General features: G+C 38.8%; 1 protein-coding gene across 1 annotated transcript in view; it reads left to right on the top strand.

The window, feature by feature from the left end:
- The window catches only part of CWF19L2 (CWF19 like cell cycle control factor 2), a gene marked incomplete at both ends in the record, with an annotated part of 62,250 nt that overhangs the window by 14,513 nt on the left and 29,399 nt on the right, over nucleotides 1–18,338 (top strand). The window contains 3 exons of the mRNA XM_079548793.1: nucleotides 2,110–2,807; nucleotides 6,540–6,636; nucleotides 7,456–7,545. Coding sequence (XP_079404919.1) covers nucleotides 2,110–2,807; nucleotides 6,540–6,636; nucleotides 7,456–7,545 — 885 coding nt within the window. The remainder of the gene's footprint in view (nucleotides 1–2,109; nucleotides 2,808–6,539; nucleotides 6,637–7,455; nucleotides 7,546–18,338) is intronic.

Raw genomic sequence — 18,338 nt, 5'->3', positions numbered from 1 at the left:
GAGTTTTGTGTGTGGGGTGTGTATGTTGGTTTTTTTCTTTTGGTTGGTTTGGTTGTGTGAATCTTGGATAAGACAGAGTGAGTTCATACTGTTGTCTTGTCACGCCAGAATGATGAAATCAGCAAGGTCAGCACTGTTGGAAATTAGTTGGTGCCAGTAATTTTAAAGAATATTATTTTTAAGAGTCTTTTTCAAGAAAGTAGGATTCAAACGCACACACACTCTAGCTGCTGTGGTACAGGGTAGTGATTGAAAGAGGTCTTGGCCTGGTATGCCTCAGTATGTACAGGACTTCAGTAAAGCCTTTGACACTGTCCCCCACAACATTCTCATGGAGAAGCTGGCTGCCCATGCTTGGGATGGGCGCATGCTCTGCTGGGTGAAACACTGGCTGGATGGCTGGGCCCAAAGAGTGCTGGTCAATTAAATCCAGTTGGCAGCTGGTCATGAGCGGTGTCCCCCAGGGCTCGGAACTGGGACTGCTTCTATTTAACATTTTTATTAACCATCTTAATGAGGGGATTGAGTGCACCCTCAGTAAGTTTGCAGATGACACCAAGTTGGGAGGGAGTGTTGATCTGCCTGAGGGGAGAAAGGCACTGCAGAGGGATCTGGATAGACGGGATCGATGGGCCAAGGTTAACTGTATGAGTTTCAATAAGGGCCAAGTGTTGGGTCCTGCATTTTGGTCACAACAACCCCAGGCAACCCTACAGGCTTGGGGAGGAATGACTGGAAAGCTGCCTGATGGAAAGGGACCTTGGTGCACTGATGGACAGTCGGCTGAATATGAGCCAGCGGTGTGCCCAGGTGGCCAAGAAGGCCAATGGCATCCTGGCTTGGATCAGGAATGGTGTGGTGAGCAGAACTAGGGAAGTCATCCTGCCCCTGTACTCGGCACTGCTGAGGCCCCACCAAGAGTACTGTGTTCAGTTTTGGGCACCTCAGTACAGAAAGGACATGGAGGTGCTGGAGCAGGTCCAAAGAAGGGCAACAAGGCTTGTGAAGGGCTTGGAGAATATGGCCTATGAAGAGAGACTGAAGGAACTGGGGCTGTTCAGTCTGGGGAAAAGGAGGATGAGGGGAGACCTTACTGCTCTCTTCCAGTACCTGTAAGGTGCTTACAGCGAGAGCAGGGCTGGTCTCTTCTCACTGGTGACAGGTGACAGGACAAGGGGAAACGGCTTCAAGTTGTGCCAGGGTAAGTTTAGGTTGGATGTCAGGAAAAACTTCTTTACAGAAAGGGTTGTGAAGCACTGGAATAGGCTGCCCAGGGAGGTGGCTGAGTCATCATCCCTGAATGTGTTTAAAAACTGTTTGGATGTGGTGCTCAGGGACATGATTTAGCAGAGGGTTGTTAGGGTAGTTTGGTTAGGTTGTGGTTGGACTTGATGATCTTTAAGGTCTTTTCCAACCTGAGCTATTCTATGATTCTATGATTCTATGTAGTATTTTGAGTAAAAACTAGATGATCTTTAAGATCCCTTCCAACCCAAGCCATTCTACAAAATATGTAATTTGTGGCATTTAACTTCTCAAATGTGTTGCATTGCCTACTACAAAATGAAAGAAGAGGAACAGTTCACATTTTGTATAATTGGCTAATGGATTTTGATTTTAAGCTTTCTCTCTTACGTTTTTAAGAATTCAGCTGGATGATAAAATACTTTAGTGGGAACATCTGCTGGTTCTGTAAAAGCTGAACATCCAGTGAGCGTAAATGTAAAGTTCATGAGCAGGTAAGAAGAAACCTTTCTTGCCAGCTCAAGCTCCTAATCGCTGAGTTAGCTGGAGGAAACAGTTGTGAAGCTGTGCTTCCTGTTCCCAAGAGTGTTCAGAGCTTTACAGTAGAGGCACTGGATGAAAGTTAGAAACAGTCCAAGATAAGTGAGCAGAATACCTTCTCTGTGGAGCACTTGAGACTCTAAATTGTTAATTCTTACTTTTTGTTTGAATTGATTTTCCTTCTTCCTTCCCCCTCCATGGCTCACGGTTCTGCACAGTGATACATTTTCACAGAATGATGCCTTTTTTGTAATATTTCTTAAGGAGCTTTACAATACTCCATGAGCTTAAAAGCAGTGTGACCTTTTTTGTTCTTTCTTGTAGTCAATGGAGGCATTTCAGTCACGGTTAGAAGAAGCTGAAAAAGTTGCAACCAAGAAGGAAAATGATTATAGAGGTGGTAGATGGAAAAAACATGACTACTCAGAAAATGAGAAGAAGGAACATCGTATGAAAGATGAGACACGACATGAAGATGGTAGAAACATGTCTGGGGGACATACAAGGGAGAAGCATGGCAAAGGATGGACACAAGAAGACAGAGGTTATAATAGAGATGGAACAAGAGCAAACCAAGAACGTGGACACAGCAGTAGAGACTCAGAATTGAGAGGCTATAGCTCCAAAGTAGAAAAACACTTGGATGAAAAACGAAGTAAAGAAAAGAGTGTGTCTCTAAGTGACATAAAACACAAATTTCTGAAACCCTCTGAAGATGACCTGTCATCTTACAGTGCATCTGGGGACTACAAGTCACAGGGATCTTCTTCAAAATCGCCTCTTCATAGCTCTTTAAGCAGCCGTTTCCAAAAACCTAGTGAGGATACTCCATTGTGGAACAGAACGCGCACACAAGAAAACAGTGAAAGATCAGTGTCTGATCAGAAGTCATTGGATGCTGCAGCAAAAAGTCACGGTGAAAGAACTCAAAGTTTTGAAAAAGAGAAATCACGAGAGGAGTACCCAACCAGTATCCCTGAGAAGCAGCAAAGGTCATCTGACAGCATAACATCATGTTCCAGGTATTTTACAAACACCTCTTCTTGTCTTTGGTTTGTCTGTATTGTTCATGGCAAAGTATAGCTAAAATGTTGTATTTATTATAGTAGTATTCAAGCTGTCCATGTCAGATCTTTAATTATGTGGACACTTGTCCACTTGTCTCCCAGCTAGGCATGGCCAAAATGGACCTGTGTGGAATTAATGAGCACCTCTGTTTCCTCTGTTTCCTTGGCATATTTAAGAATTGCCAGTTACAGATTATTTTGCTGCTTCTTTATAATGTTAGCTCACGCTACAGTAAAATTGTCCTATTAACATACCCCCTCTACCAAGCAAAACCATGTTTCATGTTTTGATTAATTTAGTAAAGACAAACTTTAAATGTCAGAAATGTGAACTGAAAACTGAAGTAATTATTAAAACAAGGGATAGGTTTGCCTCCTGTAAGATTCACTCATAAGCTAAAGTAATAGCACATGAAAATAGCAGAAGATATTGATTAGAAAGGTGTATTTTCTGTGAAAAAGGGATAAGATGAAAAGGAATGGGAAGGGAGATGCAAGGCAGCATGTGATGGAAATTTCAGTTTGACTGACTTGCTTTATTAAAAGAAAATGGGGAGTAGTAAGGAGAGGGTAGGAAAATGAGTTGCAGAAAATTGAGTTGTTTCTCTTCTTAAAGTTAGCTGTTCTCCATCATTACCAGCTGGTTTGTTCTTCCAGTGATATAACTAGTGTGGGAATTACTGTGAAGGTTTGCTTTGGATCTTCCTGGTAGCTGATAAACATGTGCAGAGTGTTTTACAATTGAAGTAGTGTTATGCAGGTACACGGGGTCTGACTGATTGGGGAAGTTGGCAAGTGATTGTTCATGGCCTGTGTATGTAAGGTGACAGGGTTTAGTCAGGAACAGCAGTTGATGAAATGTTCTCAGGTATAATTCCTTGTTTCTTAAATGCTCCTGTCAGTTATTTGCATTAAAAATTCTTATAGTGAGGTTATGAATTCACTTTTAATGCTTTAATGTTGGATTCTAGTAACAAGACAGTACCTTACAGTTCTTTATTTAACATACAACTGCTCCTACATGTAGTACTTGCAGAAACCCTGCAGTGTATTTGCAAAGGTAAATTGTACATTAAACCAATACTGTGTGACGAACCAAAGGCAAGTGGCTGAGTCGACACAGTTCTTTGTATTGCACAGATTGTGTGGTTCTTCCAAATTTTTACTTACTATATTTTCTGCTTTGAATGGAACTACTGAAATGTGCATTTCCTTTCATAGCAGGGGTAAAATGATGTTGACTTTTTTTTTTTTTTTAAAGCATGAATGTACATTGTGGCAGGAGTAGTTTGCCATTCTGTCATAAGCAGTTTGTGTGCCCTAGCACTGGCACCAAAATCACTTTCTGATTGTTATCTTAGAACAAGCAACTACTGCTTTACAGTGGTATTTTTTTTCTTTTTTTGTTAGATGATGGCAAATCACTTTTTTGTAGGACAAGTGCAAAAGCTGCATCTTTTACTGTTTGGTTTTAGCACATGTAGCAAGCACAAGGCTGACTGGATCTGGGCAGACCCGCAAATTTGGGAAAACTAGATTGTGTGCAGAAGTGGTTTGCTTATTCCAGTACATTGAATTAAATTGTAATGGTAGAACAGATAACTTGATGTAATTCTTTTCTTTCCCTCTCAGAACAGAATTAAGCATGGAAGCTATTTAGCTGATACTTTATTTTGCATGTTTTCTGTTTTAGTACTCTGAAACCCAATTGTGCATCTTCTTTTATATTATAATTCTATTTCTTAACCAATTTGATTACTGAGCTGATTTATCAGTAGATAAGTGAAGATTATATAGTTTTCCAGACCTTAGTAGCCTTTGCTTATTGGTTTATTTCCAAGCTCTTTTAAACTGACTCTCAACTCCCTGTGTGTGTCTCATTGCTGTGTTTGAAACAGAACATGGCGTGTCTTCCTGTTCCCCTCAGTAATAACTTGTTTATTCTGAATCTTGCAGCTTTTTGGGGTTGGGTTTTTGAGGTACTTAATTTGGGTAATGATTTATAGCTGCTGCTTTCTTTTCTTCCTAAAGTTTTAAGCTTGCGTTACGTGTATGTTTTCGATGTTGTTCAGTCACTAAAAGTAAACCTCCACTGAAATGAAGCCTTGAATTAATAGGTGTTGCTGTAGTTCAATTCTTCTTCTCTCACACTGACAATGTACCTTTTAGATTTTATCACTTCTAAAACATGGGGAGAGCTTCTTCAGTCTATAGATCAAAGTGTTTTGGACATTTATGACACAGGTTAATTAAAAGTGCTGATTAGATGTCCAGGGGGTCTCTCCAGAGGAAAAGTCCATCCAGCGGGTGTTTGCAGGACATCACACTTAATTATGTGACTGCTTCAGAGTTTAATCTGAGACCGAAAAATAAAGAACAGCAAAACAATGCCACTAATCTCAAAAGGTTTTAAGGGATTGATTCACAGAGTCACAGAACTGTAGAGGTTGGAAGGGACCTCTGGAGATGATAGAGTTCAACCCCCCTGCAAAGCAGGCCCCCTGCAGCAGGCAGTTACTAACACTGCTCAAAAACACTGCCTGAAGTGATAACCATCTCTTGCTTCCTTTGCTCAAGTGCTCTGCCTTGTTTTGAAAATGGAGGTTTAGGGGGAATTGAGAACTTCATCTATGAAGTTTCTGTTTCTGGTGAAGTTAGCATGAATATTTTTGTGGCCTTTTGAGTTTTGTTGACTTTTTGTGTTTTGGATTGGACATCTTCAAGGCAAAGATAAAAGTAAGGGGTAATTTTGCAGGGGTAAAAATTGTGTTTCAAAATCCTGCCATCCTCCCACTCTTCAATTCCTATGGGATTTAATTGTATTGATTTGTGAGTGAATTCAGTCTTCCTTTTAATAGCAGGGACCGATATCATAGGTGGATTTTTATATCACTTTTATTAGCTCTTTCGTATTCAGAGTTTGTTGTTTGAAGGCTGTTTTATGGTTAGAGAAAAAAAAGTGAAACTCGTTTGACGGCTTTTTACAGTTACTCTTTGTGGTATTCTTTATTATCCCAAGAAGCTAGCACCAGTAGCTTCCCTAGGAGCATTTCATATGTTACAAATTAGACAAATTTAGACATAAGGAAAAACTTTTTCTCTCAGAGGTCAGGCACTGGGATGGGCTGCCCAGGGAGGTGGTGGAGTCGCCATCCCTGGCAGCATTCAAGCCCAGTGTTGTTACAAACAGAGATGGTGCTGTGAGCAGATAAATATGAGCATAGAAGTAGTCTTCAAGAGATGGAAGGCCACAGGAGAACTGGGAAATAGGTGCTGACCAAAGACAGAAAGGATGGCTACAAAGTGGGTTTAAGTTACTCTTTTTACTGCTGTTTTCTTTGCTTTTTGCTGTCTTATACCTAGTGCTGGCTCTTGACTGATTTTTATGCTGGGAAAGTGTTCATTGGATAGTGCTTTTCATTTTAATGAACTCAGAACTAAAAGAAAACATACCTCATGAAATTTCTTTCAGCTTTTTGGTTTTAGAGGCAATAATAATGGTAGTGTTCTTTATAAAAGAGAGTCATTATAACAGTGACAACTTCTGAGTGCAGGAATGTTTTCATAGAACGTTGTTATTATTTTTGACAGTAAGAATGCATGTGCCAATGCAGTAGGTATATAATAATTCTACAGGTGAAGACAGTATTGTTTTTGTGTAGGTCTAATGCTGATGTTATTTTCCAGGCATCCATCAGAGGATGAGCCGCCTCGGGTCCTTAGTGAAGATGAGATGAACAAACTGGGAGCCAGGATTGTGAAAGCTGAGCTCATGGGAAACATGGTAATGTTTTTGAAAAATTGTGACAGTTTACTGCAATTTTGCACGCAGTGCTTTAGTTTTAAGGAGCCACACGATCAATGGAAGTATATTTTCTGAGCAAATGAAGTTCTCTGAAACTGATCATGTAAGATTTGATGATACTACTTTTAAGTACAACTTAAATAGAATATTTCATTTAAATAGAATATTTCTGTAACAGAAATACACAGATAAAAAAAATGTGCCTCTGAATTAACATAGCTGTGTTACAGGATTGTGAGGAATTAGTATCGGTGACTCAGATGTTTTATAGGCGGTCCTTTAGGAGTGCTGTTCAAATGGAAGTTTGGACACAAGTGTGGCTTACTTCTCTTAGCCTGACAGCAACAGAATAAAGAATGTTTTGAATAAGCATACAAGAGGTGTGTGGGAAGAGAGTGATTCTTTAATTATAATACTTTTTTTTTTTTTTTGCAAAATCATGTAGCAGAGATGACATTGCAATTTTGCTGTCACTTTAAATATGCATTTTTTTCTGCATACTCACTCTGACTTAGTTTTTAAACAACAACAACAAACCCTAATTTTCAGGTGTTTTTATTACAATATGTATTTCTGTACTGCAAGTACATCTTGTCTGAACAAATATTTGTATTTTATTTCCAGTAAAGAGTTGTGTGAATTATATTGACACTTTCTTTAGTCTGTTTGTGTCTTTGGAGTTTTAAAAAATGTAATAAAATGTAAATAAATGAAATGAATAGTTACTTCTGACTGGTTTCTGTAAGTTCAGAATGGTTAAACTAATTCAGTGCTACCACTTTTTTTTTTTTTTTGAAGGAATTGGCTTCAAAACTTCAAGCTGAACTTGATAGTGCGCGCAAATTAAAGGAGACTCAGAAGCAGATCCCAGGGAAGTCTCGCAGAGAGGTAAGGGGAAAATATTCTTTTTTTTTTTTTTTTTTTAATGCTAATGTGATACAATGCAAGTAGCAGATATATCAGAGAGAACATGAAATACACACAGGAAAATGAGAAAGTGTGGCACGCAAGAAAGATCTGTACCTTCATTTGTAGACTTTGTCCTCATAATGGAGAGAAGATTTTTAGGGAAAACTGTGATGTTTTGGTACAGTTTGACCTCAGTTCCACAGTGAAAAATCATGCATATTTTGTCAGCAGAATTTGAGTATTTTTTCAAGAAGAGTTCATCTCAGAGCTTTTACGTTTACTAGTAGTTTGCTTGTCACTAGAAGAAGGTCTGAAATAGAAGTTAATGTGTGGTCTTTACGTCATGACAGTCAAAGTAATAAATCTCAGGCCTTGAATTTACAGCTCTCTGTAGGTGAACTTGGAAATTCTTAAGACTAACAATTTTGAGCACCCTTAAATATTAATCATAGTCTGATTTTTATCTTAATTTTTAATTTAAGGATTTTTAAAGCTAACAACATGTGGTCATTGCAGAAATACAAAATGTTAATATTAAATGAATTTCCTGAAGGGAAAAATCATTTAAAAAAAAAAAAAAAAGAAAAGTGAAAACATATTTAGCAATTGATGTCATAGATTTTGCTTTTACCAAGCGATATACTGCTCTGCAATTTGGGGATTCCTCCCCACATTTAAAAGCACTACGTTCACAAAAATGAGAGTTTGGGAATTCAGAAATATAAACTTTTGAAAAAGAAGAGCTTTGCATCCTTCTGATTAGGCTGATTATGATCTGGTTCTAGTAAGTCTTGGATTGGCATCTGAAACATTCATGAGTAGTCTAGGAGAGGTGTTACTAAGAAGGACACATTATAGACTTTGCTAGGCTACAAACTCAAGCTTGTTTCCTGAAAACCTTGAAGCTATTGACTTAGTTGTTTCTGTTCATGAATTATTGCTATAAGATAGTTATCGTTTGGACTCAATGATCTTCCCACTGAACTATTCAGTTCTATATGATTTTTCTTATATCTTTTGTGTGACTATCTTCAGCTTTGCACTCTTGTAACATATACTTCAGTTGGATCTAGGGACTTAGAAGGCACATTCACTGTCTTGGGTTCCTTTAAACATTAGGGGAAAAAAACAGAACACTTGGCCTCCTGCCTTCCCTGTTCGCCTCTCAAAACCTTCTGGAGCACCACCGTAGTGTTGGGATTGCTACGAGCTTCTGTGATTTAGGGATTTAGAAACAGGACTCTTTCCTCTCTTAAGCCTCTTAGATGCAAAATGTTTACCCTTGTGCTTCCCATGCTGGCTTTCTCTGAAGCCCAGGATCAGCATCTTAAATAATTCCATTATGTATGTGCTTGCTTTTCGGGTCTCTTCACCTCAGTGATACTTTTGTTAGTCTGTCTATCTTGCAGAAATGATCTTTGTGAGAGTCAGGACTGCTAACAGTCCTACTGTTGTCATCTTTCCAGAGTCTGCCAGTGGGAATGGTCCCTTACAGATACATCAGGGCTGGTGTCTATAATCCTGCTGATGGTTAGCTCTTGAAATGCACCTTGCTTGAAGAGGGCCAGCCGCATTACAACCTGCTGTAATGTTGCTCAGCTTCTTAGGCTTGTAAATTCGCATACTCTTCCAGCCTCTGTGAAAATGGTGCTGTTTACATGAAGTCACTGTAGATTTAATTATTGCCCAGGGCTTGCTTTCCAGAGAGCGGGTGTCTTCTGTGACATTCTAAAGCCTTGCTATGTTGTCTTTATGAATATGCCGATGTAGTGTTTGTTTCTTGGTTATTACTAACTTGTATTAGATGTTTTTTAAGTGTGAGCAGTCTTGCAGAGCTGATAGTTGCTCAGTCCTAAGTCCTATCCAAGTTGCCAAGGTAATCTTACCAGTTGCATAGCTCAAATTGATTTTGAAGTTTTGGGACATAAGCAGAATGTATTGGGCCTGCAAATCATCGGTGTATAAACAACTCACAGGTTCAGAAACCGTCTTGTAGCAAGAAGCTGAAAGTATATTTGATAGTATTTGAATTGGTCTTTCTGTAGCATTGACCATTCAAGTGATGGTCTCAATCGATCTAGACATCGGTATTCAAATTAAATACCTGAAACAGTTTCCACAGGAATGGTTTCCAAAAGAATGCCTCAACAATCCTGAAGTTTGATGTATTTGCCTACTACCAATAATAAACAGAAAGAATTTTGTTTCAGGCAGGTCTGTGGTTCCTTGAAGTAACATTGCCATTGTTGTGCTGAAAGGTCCCAAAACCTGGTTTTGCTTTCCTTGTTTTCATTTTTGTTAGGGAATTTGGGAGATAATTCAGAAAGCAGTGAAGGTAATTCTGAATGCATCTCCATAGCTAATCTTTTTCTTTCTTTGCGATTAATTGAACGTGGATCAATTTCCCAATTCATTTTACTGTGCGATTGAAAGTAGACTCATACTAGCGTAAGGGGTAGCATGGGTGACTGGGGTTTGTGCAGAGGACAGCATCAATTCTTTTGAAGTGAAGTGGTGCTAGTTCTTTATCGACCACTTTAAAGTGATCAAGAAATTATAGTTCACTACAGGAAAGACACTGAGGCCTTGGAGTGTGTCCAGAGAAGGGCAGAGAAGCTGTGCTGGTCTGTAAGCGCAGTTCTTATGGGCAGCACTGAGGGAACTGGGATTGTTTAGTCTGGAGAAGAGGAGGCATCATGTAGCAGTGATAGGATGAGAGGGAATGGCTTTAAGTTTCATCAGGGGAAGTTCATACCTAAATACGTATCCACATCCATATCAGAAGTCTAATTTGAGGATGAATTATTTTCAGTACCCTCTGAACTAGTATGCTATCATAAGTGTTTTTGCAGTTAGTGGTATCAGGAGGGCTAAGCATTGCTCTTATCAAACTTAATAGCTGAATATGCCATAAAAATGACAAAAGTTTTCAGTGCTGTGGTAAGCAGGAAGACTCTGAGAGAACACCACTGTGTATCAGGCTGCTGTCAGTTAGCAAAGCACCTCAGAAACAAGGCCATGAAACAGAACACCAGGCTAGACAAGAAAATGATTAGTACTAAAAGGTGGATTTATTAGAGTGTGTTCTCCTCACACCTCTGAATATGTCAGTGTCTGGTATCCTTAATGGCTCTACAGATTGTTTTCTGTATTAGAACATTAAGTAAACATTATGATGCTATTTTTTCTAGTTTGAAATAGGAAATTAGATCAGAATAGCAGCCCAAGGTTAAGCACTCTAAACACTGAACACTGAAAGCCTGACTTTCAGTGAATAGGATTAACTTCCTGTGGAGGCAGGGACAGGCAACTCAGGCAGAATAAGAATAAGGAGTTAGGATATACAGGAAGAAAATTATAAAGGCAAAAGCCAAGCTTGAACTTGACCTGGCCACTGGGGTGAAAAAGAAAAGAAAAATGATTGCCAAGCTGCTTTCCACTGTCTATCAGAGTTCCTGGTCAACCACAGAGGTCTCAGAACTGGAGTCTTGTCAGTGTGACTCCCATCTACAAGCAGGGTCATAAGGAGGTTCTGGGGTACTGCAGCTCTGTCAGCCTGACCTTGGTGCCAGGAAAGGTTATGGAACAGATCACCTTGAAGGATATCCCATGGCATGTAGGGCGCAACCAGGGGATGAGGTTCAGCCAGTGTGGATTCACCAAAGTCAGGTGCTGCTTGACCAACTCCTTTTACGACTGGCTGACCCAACTAGTGGATGAGGGAAAGGCCATTGATGTAGTCTACCTAGACATCAGCAAAGCCTTTGACGCTGTCTCCCACAGTATTTTTCTGGAGAAGCTGAAAACCTGTGGATTGGACAGGGGCAGTCTTTACTGGGTAAAGAAGTGGCTGGATGGCCAGGCTCATAGAGTGGTGAATGGAGTTAAATCCAGCTGGAGACCAGTCACGAGTGGTGCTCCCCAGGGGTTGGTCCTGGGGCCTGTCCTCTTCAATACCTTTATTGATGGTCTGAGTGAGGGCATTGAGTGCACCCTCAGTAACTTTGCAGGTCACACCTCACACCAAGTTGACAGGAAGTGTTGATTTGCCTGGGGGTAACAAAGTCCTACAGAGGGATCTGGACAGGCTGTATAGCTGGCCAGCAAGATTGAGTGCCAGGTCCACAACAACCCCAGGCAATGCTACAGGCTTGGAGCAGAGTGGCAAGAAGACTGTATAGAAGAAACAGAGCCGGGAGTGTTGGTTAACACTAGGCTGAACGTGAGCCAGCAATGTGTCCAGGTGGTCAAGAAGGCCAATGGCATCCTGACTTTTATCAGAAATAGCACTGCCAACAGGAGCAGGGAAGTGACCATCAACTCTGGTGAGGTCGTACTTTGAGTACTGTGTTCAGTTTTGGGTCCCTCATTACAAGAAAGACATTGAGGCCATGTAGTGTTTCCAGAGAAGGGCAATGAAGCTGGTGAGGGGTCAAGAGTGCAAATCTTAATGGGGAGTGGCTGAGGGAACTGAGATTGTTTAGTCTGGAGGCTTGGAGACTCGGGGGAGACTTTTAGCGCTCTCTACAACTACCTGAAAGGAGCTGTGGCAGGGTGGATCAGCATCTTCTCCCACGTAACTAGAGCCTGGTCTAGAGGGAGCGGCTTCAAGTTGTGCCAGAGGAGGTTCATGTTGGGCATCAGGAAAAAGTTGCTTTTACAAAAGAGTGGTCAGGGGTGCTGGAATGAGCTGCCCAGGGAAGTGGTGGAGTCACTGTCCCTTGAAGGTGTTTGACAGACATTTAGATGTTGTACTGACGGACATGATTTAGAGGGGAAATATTTGTGGTAGGTGAACGATTGGACTGGATGGTCTTAGAGGTCTTTTCCTATCTTGGTGATTCTGTGATTCTATAGTTTTCCTGGGGTAGAGACTGCATGTGACATTAATGGCAAGGCTGTGACTACATGCACTAATTGCAAAATGCATGGCTGGCTTTGTGTGGTCAGCTCCAGTGAGAGAGATGTTGGACTGCACTAGATTTGGACTGCATGTATACAGCAACACTGTATAAGCAAAGAAAGGCTTAGGTGGATTAAAAACGTAGCTTGTTTTGTCTTTACATTTCAGCACAAGGCAACCTTCAGAGTCAATGGAAATTAAAAAAAAAAAAACACAAAAAAACTGAAAAACCAGGAACAAACTGTGTGAATATGCCAAAGCAGCATTTGGGCTAACCTTCATTTTAATTTTAGATGGAATTAAGTGGTGCTTATGTTCAAATTCCTGTGTTTAATTTTTTTGTGGCCATTTAAACCCTACTGAAACTGTAATGAAGACTGCTGTGCCAGTGTTTCTGCTTTAGGATAGACGAGGACAGTGAGTGCTTACTGAATGTAAAGACAGCAGAAAATTGTGAAGGCTTCAGTATTTAAAAAGTAACTTCTATTTTTTCACACTTGCTTTAGTACTGTTCCTGCATAAGAATTAGTCAAATCTGCTCAATGAAAAATATTCTGCTTTTGTGTTGCTAAAAATTTGCTTAACTGTGTTTGTGTTTTTTTAATCAGAAAATACATTGACACAATACAAATTTAGGTAAATCTAGGATTCTTTTCGTGGTGATGGATGAAGGAAGTGTGTTTGCATCTTATAAAAGTCTTATATACATCTTGTACTTGGAGTTGAAAATAGCTGTGCCTTTTGAGGAAATTTCAAATGAACGAAAAGACCCCTTCTGAGCCCTAAGCCTGTTATTGGGTTCCATAGCACTTAATCAGTATGCAGGAAACAGAAAGTAATCTCTGCTGGGTGATTGCTAGAGACAGTTTTTAATAATGATGAATTGTGTTTATAATACAAAAAGGAATACAAAATTGAGTGAAAAGTAAAAGGTGGTTCTTCAAGCAAAACAGCATGGTAGAATATATACTATCAGAGAATATTTAAAAGGTGAGAGTGAGGTTCTGAAAAGCAGAAAAGCGAATACTGACTTTTCTATTACGCACTTGAGATAAATTGTAAGGAAAACATGAATGACTGCAGCATAGTCAATCTTCGTTTGAATAACAGTTTTCTGTGAAAATGCAGCTGCCTTCAGTCTGATATGATTCATTCAATGACTATATTTAAGTTATAAGGAATAAAACATTTGATTTATATTTCTACAATATAGAGCAAAAAACTCAAAACGTTATTTATTTATTTTTTTTTCTGATGAAGCATGTGTGGTGCTTCTGTGAGGACTGTTGGACAAGGTATCCCTAGAGCAATTAGATCCCTAGAGTTGTGGCAGGCATTGTATTCCACTTTACCATATGTATCTGACTAACACTGTACTGCTTTAAGGGAGACGTTTTTTTTCTAGGCAACCTGTTGCCTCCAGGCAATGATAACACTTTCCAGCCCATTACACATCTCACAGATGGAAGGAATGTTACGAGGGAAGGAAAAGATGCTTCTTAATTTAGCTCCTTTTATCTTGGAGTGAAAATCTTTATAGTATCAAGAATGTAGTATACAAGTGTGGTTTTATGACCATAAGACTTAAGCAGTAGTTAATAAGTGTGAACACGACATGAAGGAGGGGTGAAATACAGTCAGTACTTCAGATGTGATGTTTAGAAAAATGAAACAATGACGCCCCAAGCCCTTAAAATTAACATTTGAAATTGCAGGTGTGCCATCGTGTTCAATTTCATGTTTGAGAATAGAGGAGGATATAGAAGCAATTTATTTTTCTGCAGTAAAAATATTTGCTTATCAAAGCTTAGCTGTAACATTTTTTAATTTTATGGAATTGAATGGCCTTTCATTATGCCATACCCAGTGTAGAAGTTAAATTCACTTGAAGTAAATCTCTTTGACTTATCTAGATAGAGGGCCGTTTAAAAATTACTTAAAACTCTTGGAAGAATACATCTGAAACACGTGTGTGAGACTTAGGATGTTGGGGTCTAATGACCCTTGCTAAATATACAGTAAAAATCTGTGATTTCATTTGGAGATTCAGATAATGTGGGGTACAGTAGCAAATAGATTTTGGCCAGCTGCATCTCAAATGTTCTCAGTGCATTTTAATTTCTAATTGGTGCTGTTCCATCACACGTGAATCTCCTGTGCAGGATGGCTGTGCCATTGTGTCTTCAGCAAAAGCTTTTCTTCACGCAGCGTGCTGAATAGTTATAATTAGATCAAGGAATAATAAAGTAGGCATATGTTTGCAGAAGAACTTTAACAGCATTAGAGTGACTTTTAAAAAATAATAGGTATATGCAGCTTCTGGTGAGAGTATTTCCTGAAAACTCTTGTTCATGTCAGCTGCAGAAGGTTAAACAATTCTTTATACAACAAAAACATATTAAGACAAACTTTCTTAACTTCCTAAATGTAATTTTCAGGAAATTGAATTTTGTATTTAAAAAGTACAGGAGAAATTGTATTAGTAGCTAAATGAAATAAAATATCATACTAGTTTCAGTACATTATCGCATTCTGAGTCTTATATTACATTTCTGTCTTTGATAAGATGAAACAGAAATTTGCAGCCTGAAGAATCAATATGCTGCAAGACCTTTCTTTTTATGGTCTGTGTATTTATGTTTTGTACCTGATGTTCTTGCTATAGAAACAATGTGCCTAGTCATTACTGTTTTTATTTCCTTTTTCTACATCCCATGCTGCAGTGGCAGTTATGTTGTTTACAAGACTCTTTCAAAATACAGCTAGCAATTTGAAATATTGAACTGCATCTTCAAACCTTTTACTGGAACTATATTTGCAAGGTTATATGGCTTGCTAACATCTGATGTTGTTCTTCCTAGGCTTAATCTCTTCAGTTTTCCCTGTTAGGCTCTCATTACAGGACATAGTGCAAACTGCTGTCGGGTAAACATTTCTAAGTCCTAATCTTAATTCCAGAAGCTGGTAATACAAAGCCTTCTGATTTTGATTTTAGGCTGTATGCTTGTTCATTCTATTCATGAGATGTTATTCTGATAATCTTATCTCAAAGATGCTCTGAGTACTGAGGGCAAACAGAACAACTGTTGAATGCAGGGTTGATTGGAGGCGTTCAGTATCAAGAGGAAATGAACAAGGCGGTCAGGTTTGTTGTTCTGAGCAATGAGCAGTTTAGATAAAATTCCATTTTTCAGAATACAAGAACAAAAAATTGAATTTAAAGGCCAAACAATTTTATAAGACAAAATTGCATTTTTACATAACATGTTATTAACTGATGTCACTAACTGGATTAAAAAAGAGATAAATTAGCAGTTATGTGTCTAATCCTTTTGTAATAATGAATGCTTTCACTTATGAATTAGGACCTACGTTGTTTTTTTTTCATCTCACGCTTTATGTATAAACATAGCAGAACCTAATAAAGATATTCTGTTGGATACTTTGGCCTGGTGTTACAGCCTGCATTAGATTTTCTGCTTTTTCTCCTTTATTAAATGCAAGTTGCTAATTATTCTTGATCTCATTAAAACAAAACAAAACAAAAAACAAAACCTTTTTTTTTTTTTTAATTTTTAAGCATTCACCTGGTACTTCTAGAAGTTGATCATTGATGCTGATTACTGGTTTACCAAAACACTGAGTTTCTAACCTGGGCTGAAGTTTGCTCTTACTTCCTCGTTCTGCTATTTCCCTTCATCTTCCTTTCTTTTGTTCTTCTCTGTAGGAACCCAAATCAAAGATATATAATTTATACTATGGTCTGCTGTATGGACCTGTGACCACTTTAACTTCTTGTTGTGAGATGCAAACCTGGGTCTTGTTAGGAGAATGCTATATCTGTCAATTTATTAGCTATTACCTTTGAAGTGGGCGGTTCAGGTATTCACAACAAATGAGGAGTAGCCTGGGTACTTTGAAACTTACTTAATGGGCACTCAGAGCAATGAATACACTGGTGAGCTCTGCTTATAAAAATGGTTACAAATAAAGTAACCATTGAGCCTGAGCAGGGCTGCCACATCCTTCTGGAAACTCAAGTGATTGTGCATAATCACAATCTGAGGAGTCAGAAAAAGATCAGTTGAAAATGGAGAAAACGATTGAAAATAATAGGAGACAGAGGATGGAAGAAACAGCAAGCTGTAGTCAGGCATGCTGAGAAATCCTTAGACCAATTAGAGATAATGGATTCAAGGCATTTCCACTGGCCATAGACTGTAAGAGAAATAAACAGGTTATACAACAAATTAGTTCAGCACCTAATTTTCTGCAAGCAAAGAGCTGGTGTGGTGGTTGTGGTTTGTCTTTATTGAAGACATTGGCAAGTTTTGTATTTCCCTTGTTACATTGTGCTGGTCCCACTCCAGTGTAGTGCTTAGTAAGGATGTGCAGACAAATTGTTTCGCACAGTCTACAGCTTTTTGTTTGCTCAGTAATTTAAAAAAAAAAAAAAAAAAGCTTGTTTTTCCTAGCTTGCACAGCTCTCAATCCTGCAATGTGCTGCCTCTTAAAATGTATTTTATTCTCCTAACTGCTAATACTGAAGCCCAGTTCCAATTAAGCGGATACTGTCTCAGATGATGGCCCTCCCTTTGTTTAGGCACTTGAATGTCCCTGCATGTATGGAGGCAGAGCTTTTTCCATTTCCTCTTACTAGATTACGGAACAGACAGCATCTCAGGAGAGTTCAAAAATCTTCTATTGAACTGCATTTTATTATTTAATTTTAAGCATTTATCTTTCTCATTGTTTCATTCACTTGGGTATTAATTACTCTGTAGCGTCTTGTATATTTTTGAGAACTGCTTTGTACTTTGCATGTTTAATTGGCCTGAACTAGATATTCATGTTCCTTCATTAATGGCAACAAAGAATTACAGTCTAGTTCAGTAAATTCACCCAAATGTTGCTTGTTAGGGTTGTAAGTTGCATTGCCTGTGTATTGATCATCACATGGCTCAGGAATGGGGACTGAATCTCTTCTGCAGTTTCAACTTTAACATATAATAGTATATATAATATTTAATCTACTTCAACATGTATTTTAAAAGTTTGTATTGTACTTCTAAGATGTTATTTATCTGACAATAACTATTCAGGAAAAATTAATACATTGATATAGCCATCTATTTTGTATTTATAATACAGTGTGATGTAGTTGAAGTCATTTGGAAAGCTGAGAGATTTAAAGTAAGCTTTGTAACAGCACGGAATGCCATGCCAGTTTATGAAGGGATAAATATGCTTTCTAGATTCTAAAAGCAAGTTAAAACAGAAGCAAAATCCATTCTCAAAGTGTGTCTCTATATAAAGCACAAGAAGATAATTAATGCCTCTTTTCTGAAAGATGGTGCAGTTCCTGGGAATATTTCTGAAGTCTTCTGGATGGTTTCACGGAGTGTGAGAAAGAAGGAAAGTCATTACTCTTGTGCTGTGACAAACGGGTCTTAGCATATACTGTGTCATATAGTCAGGGGAATGCAAAAAGTTGAAAATCAACAGAAGATATGAGAGCAGGGGGTAAAGAATGCTAGTGGTTGTTACATATGAGATTTGATGGTGCGTTCCAGAGTTAATGAGATAACTGACAATAGTTAAACAGATAAAAGTTCTCAGCATGCTCTTTCAGCTAGATAACTGCATGCCTTTAAGCTCCTCAGAAAAGACTGGCTCTGCTAAGAGTCATTACTTCACCTTACAAACTTTAATAGCACAAGGACTGCACTGAAAGAGATGCCTCCTATTTTATGATGTTGGCCCACCATGTCAGAGGCAGATAGATGCTGGTGGTATGGCAGTAGAGGTTGAAACTTCCCACCAATGTTGTGTTATGTTGTTGCTGTGCAACAGATGGCAGCAGAGGGAC

Source organism: Tetrao urogallus (genome assembly GCF_951394365.1).
Source record: "Tetrao urogallus genome assembly, chromosome: 1".
Classification (NCBI taxonomy): domain Eukaryota; kingdom Metazoa; phylum Chordata; class Aves; order Galliformes; family Phasianidae; genus Tetrao; species Tetrao urogallus.
The sequence above is the reverse complement of the archived record's forward strand: the minus strand, read 5'-3'. Positions and strand labels throughout refer to the sequence as shown.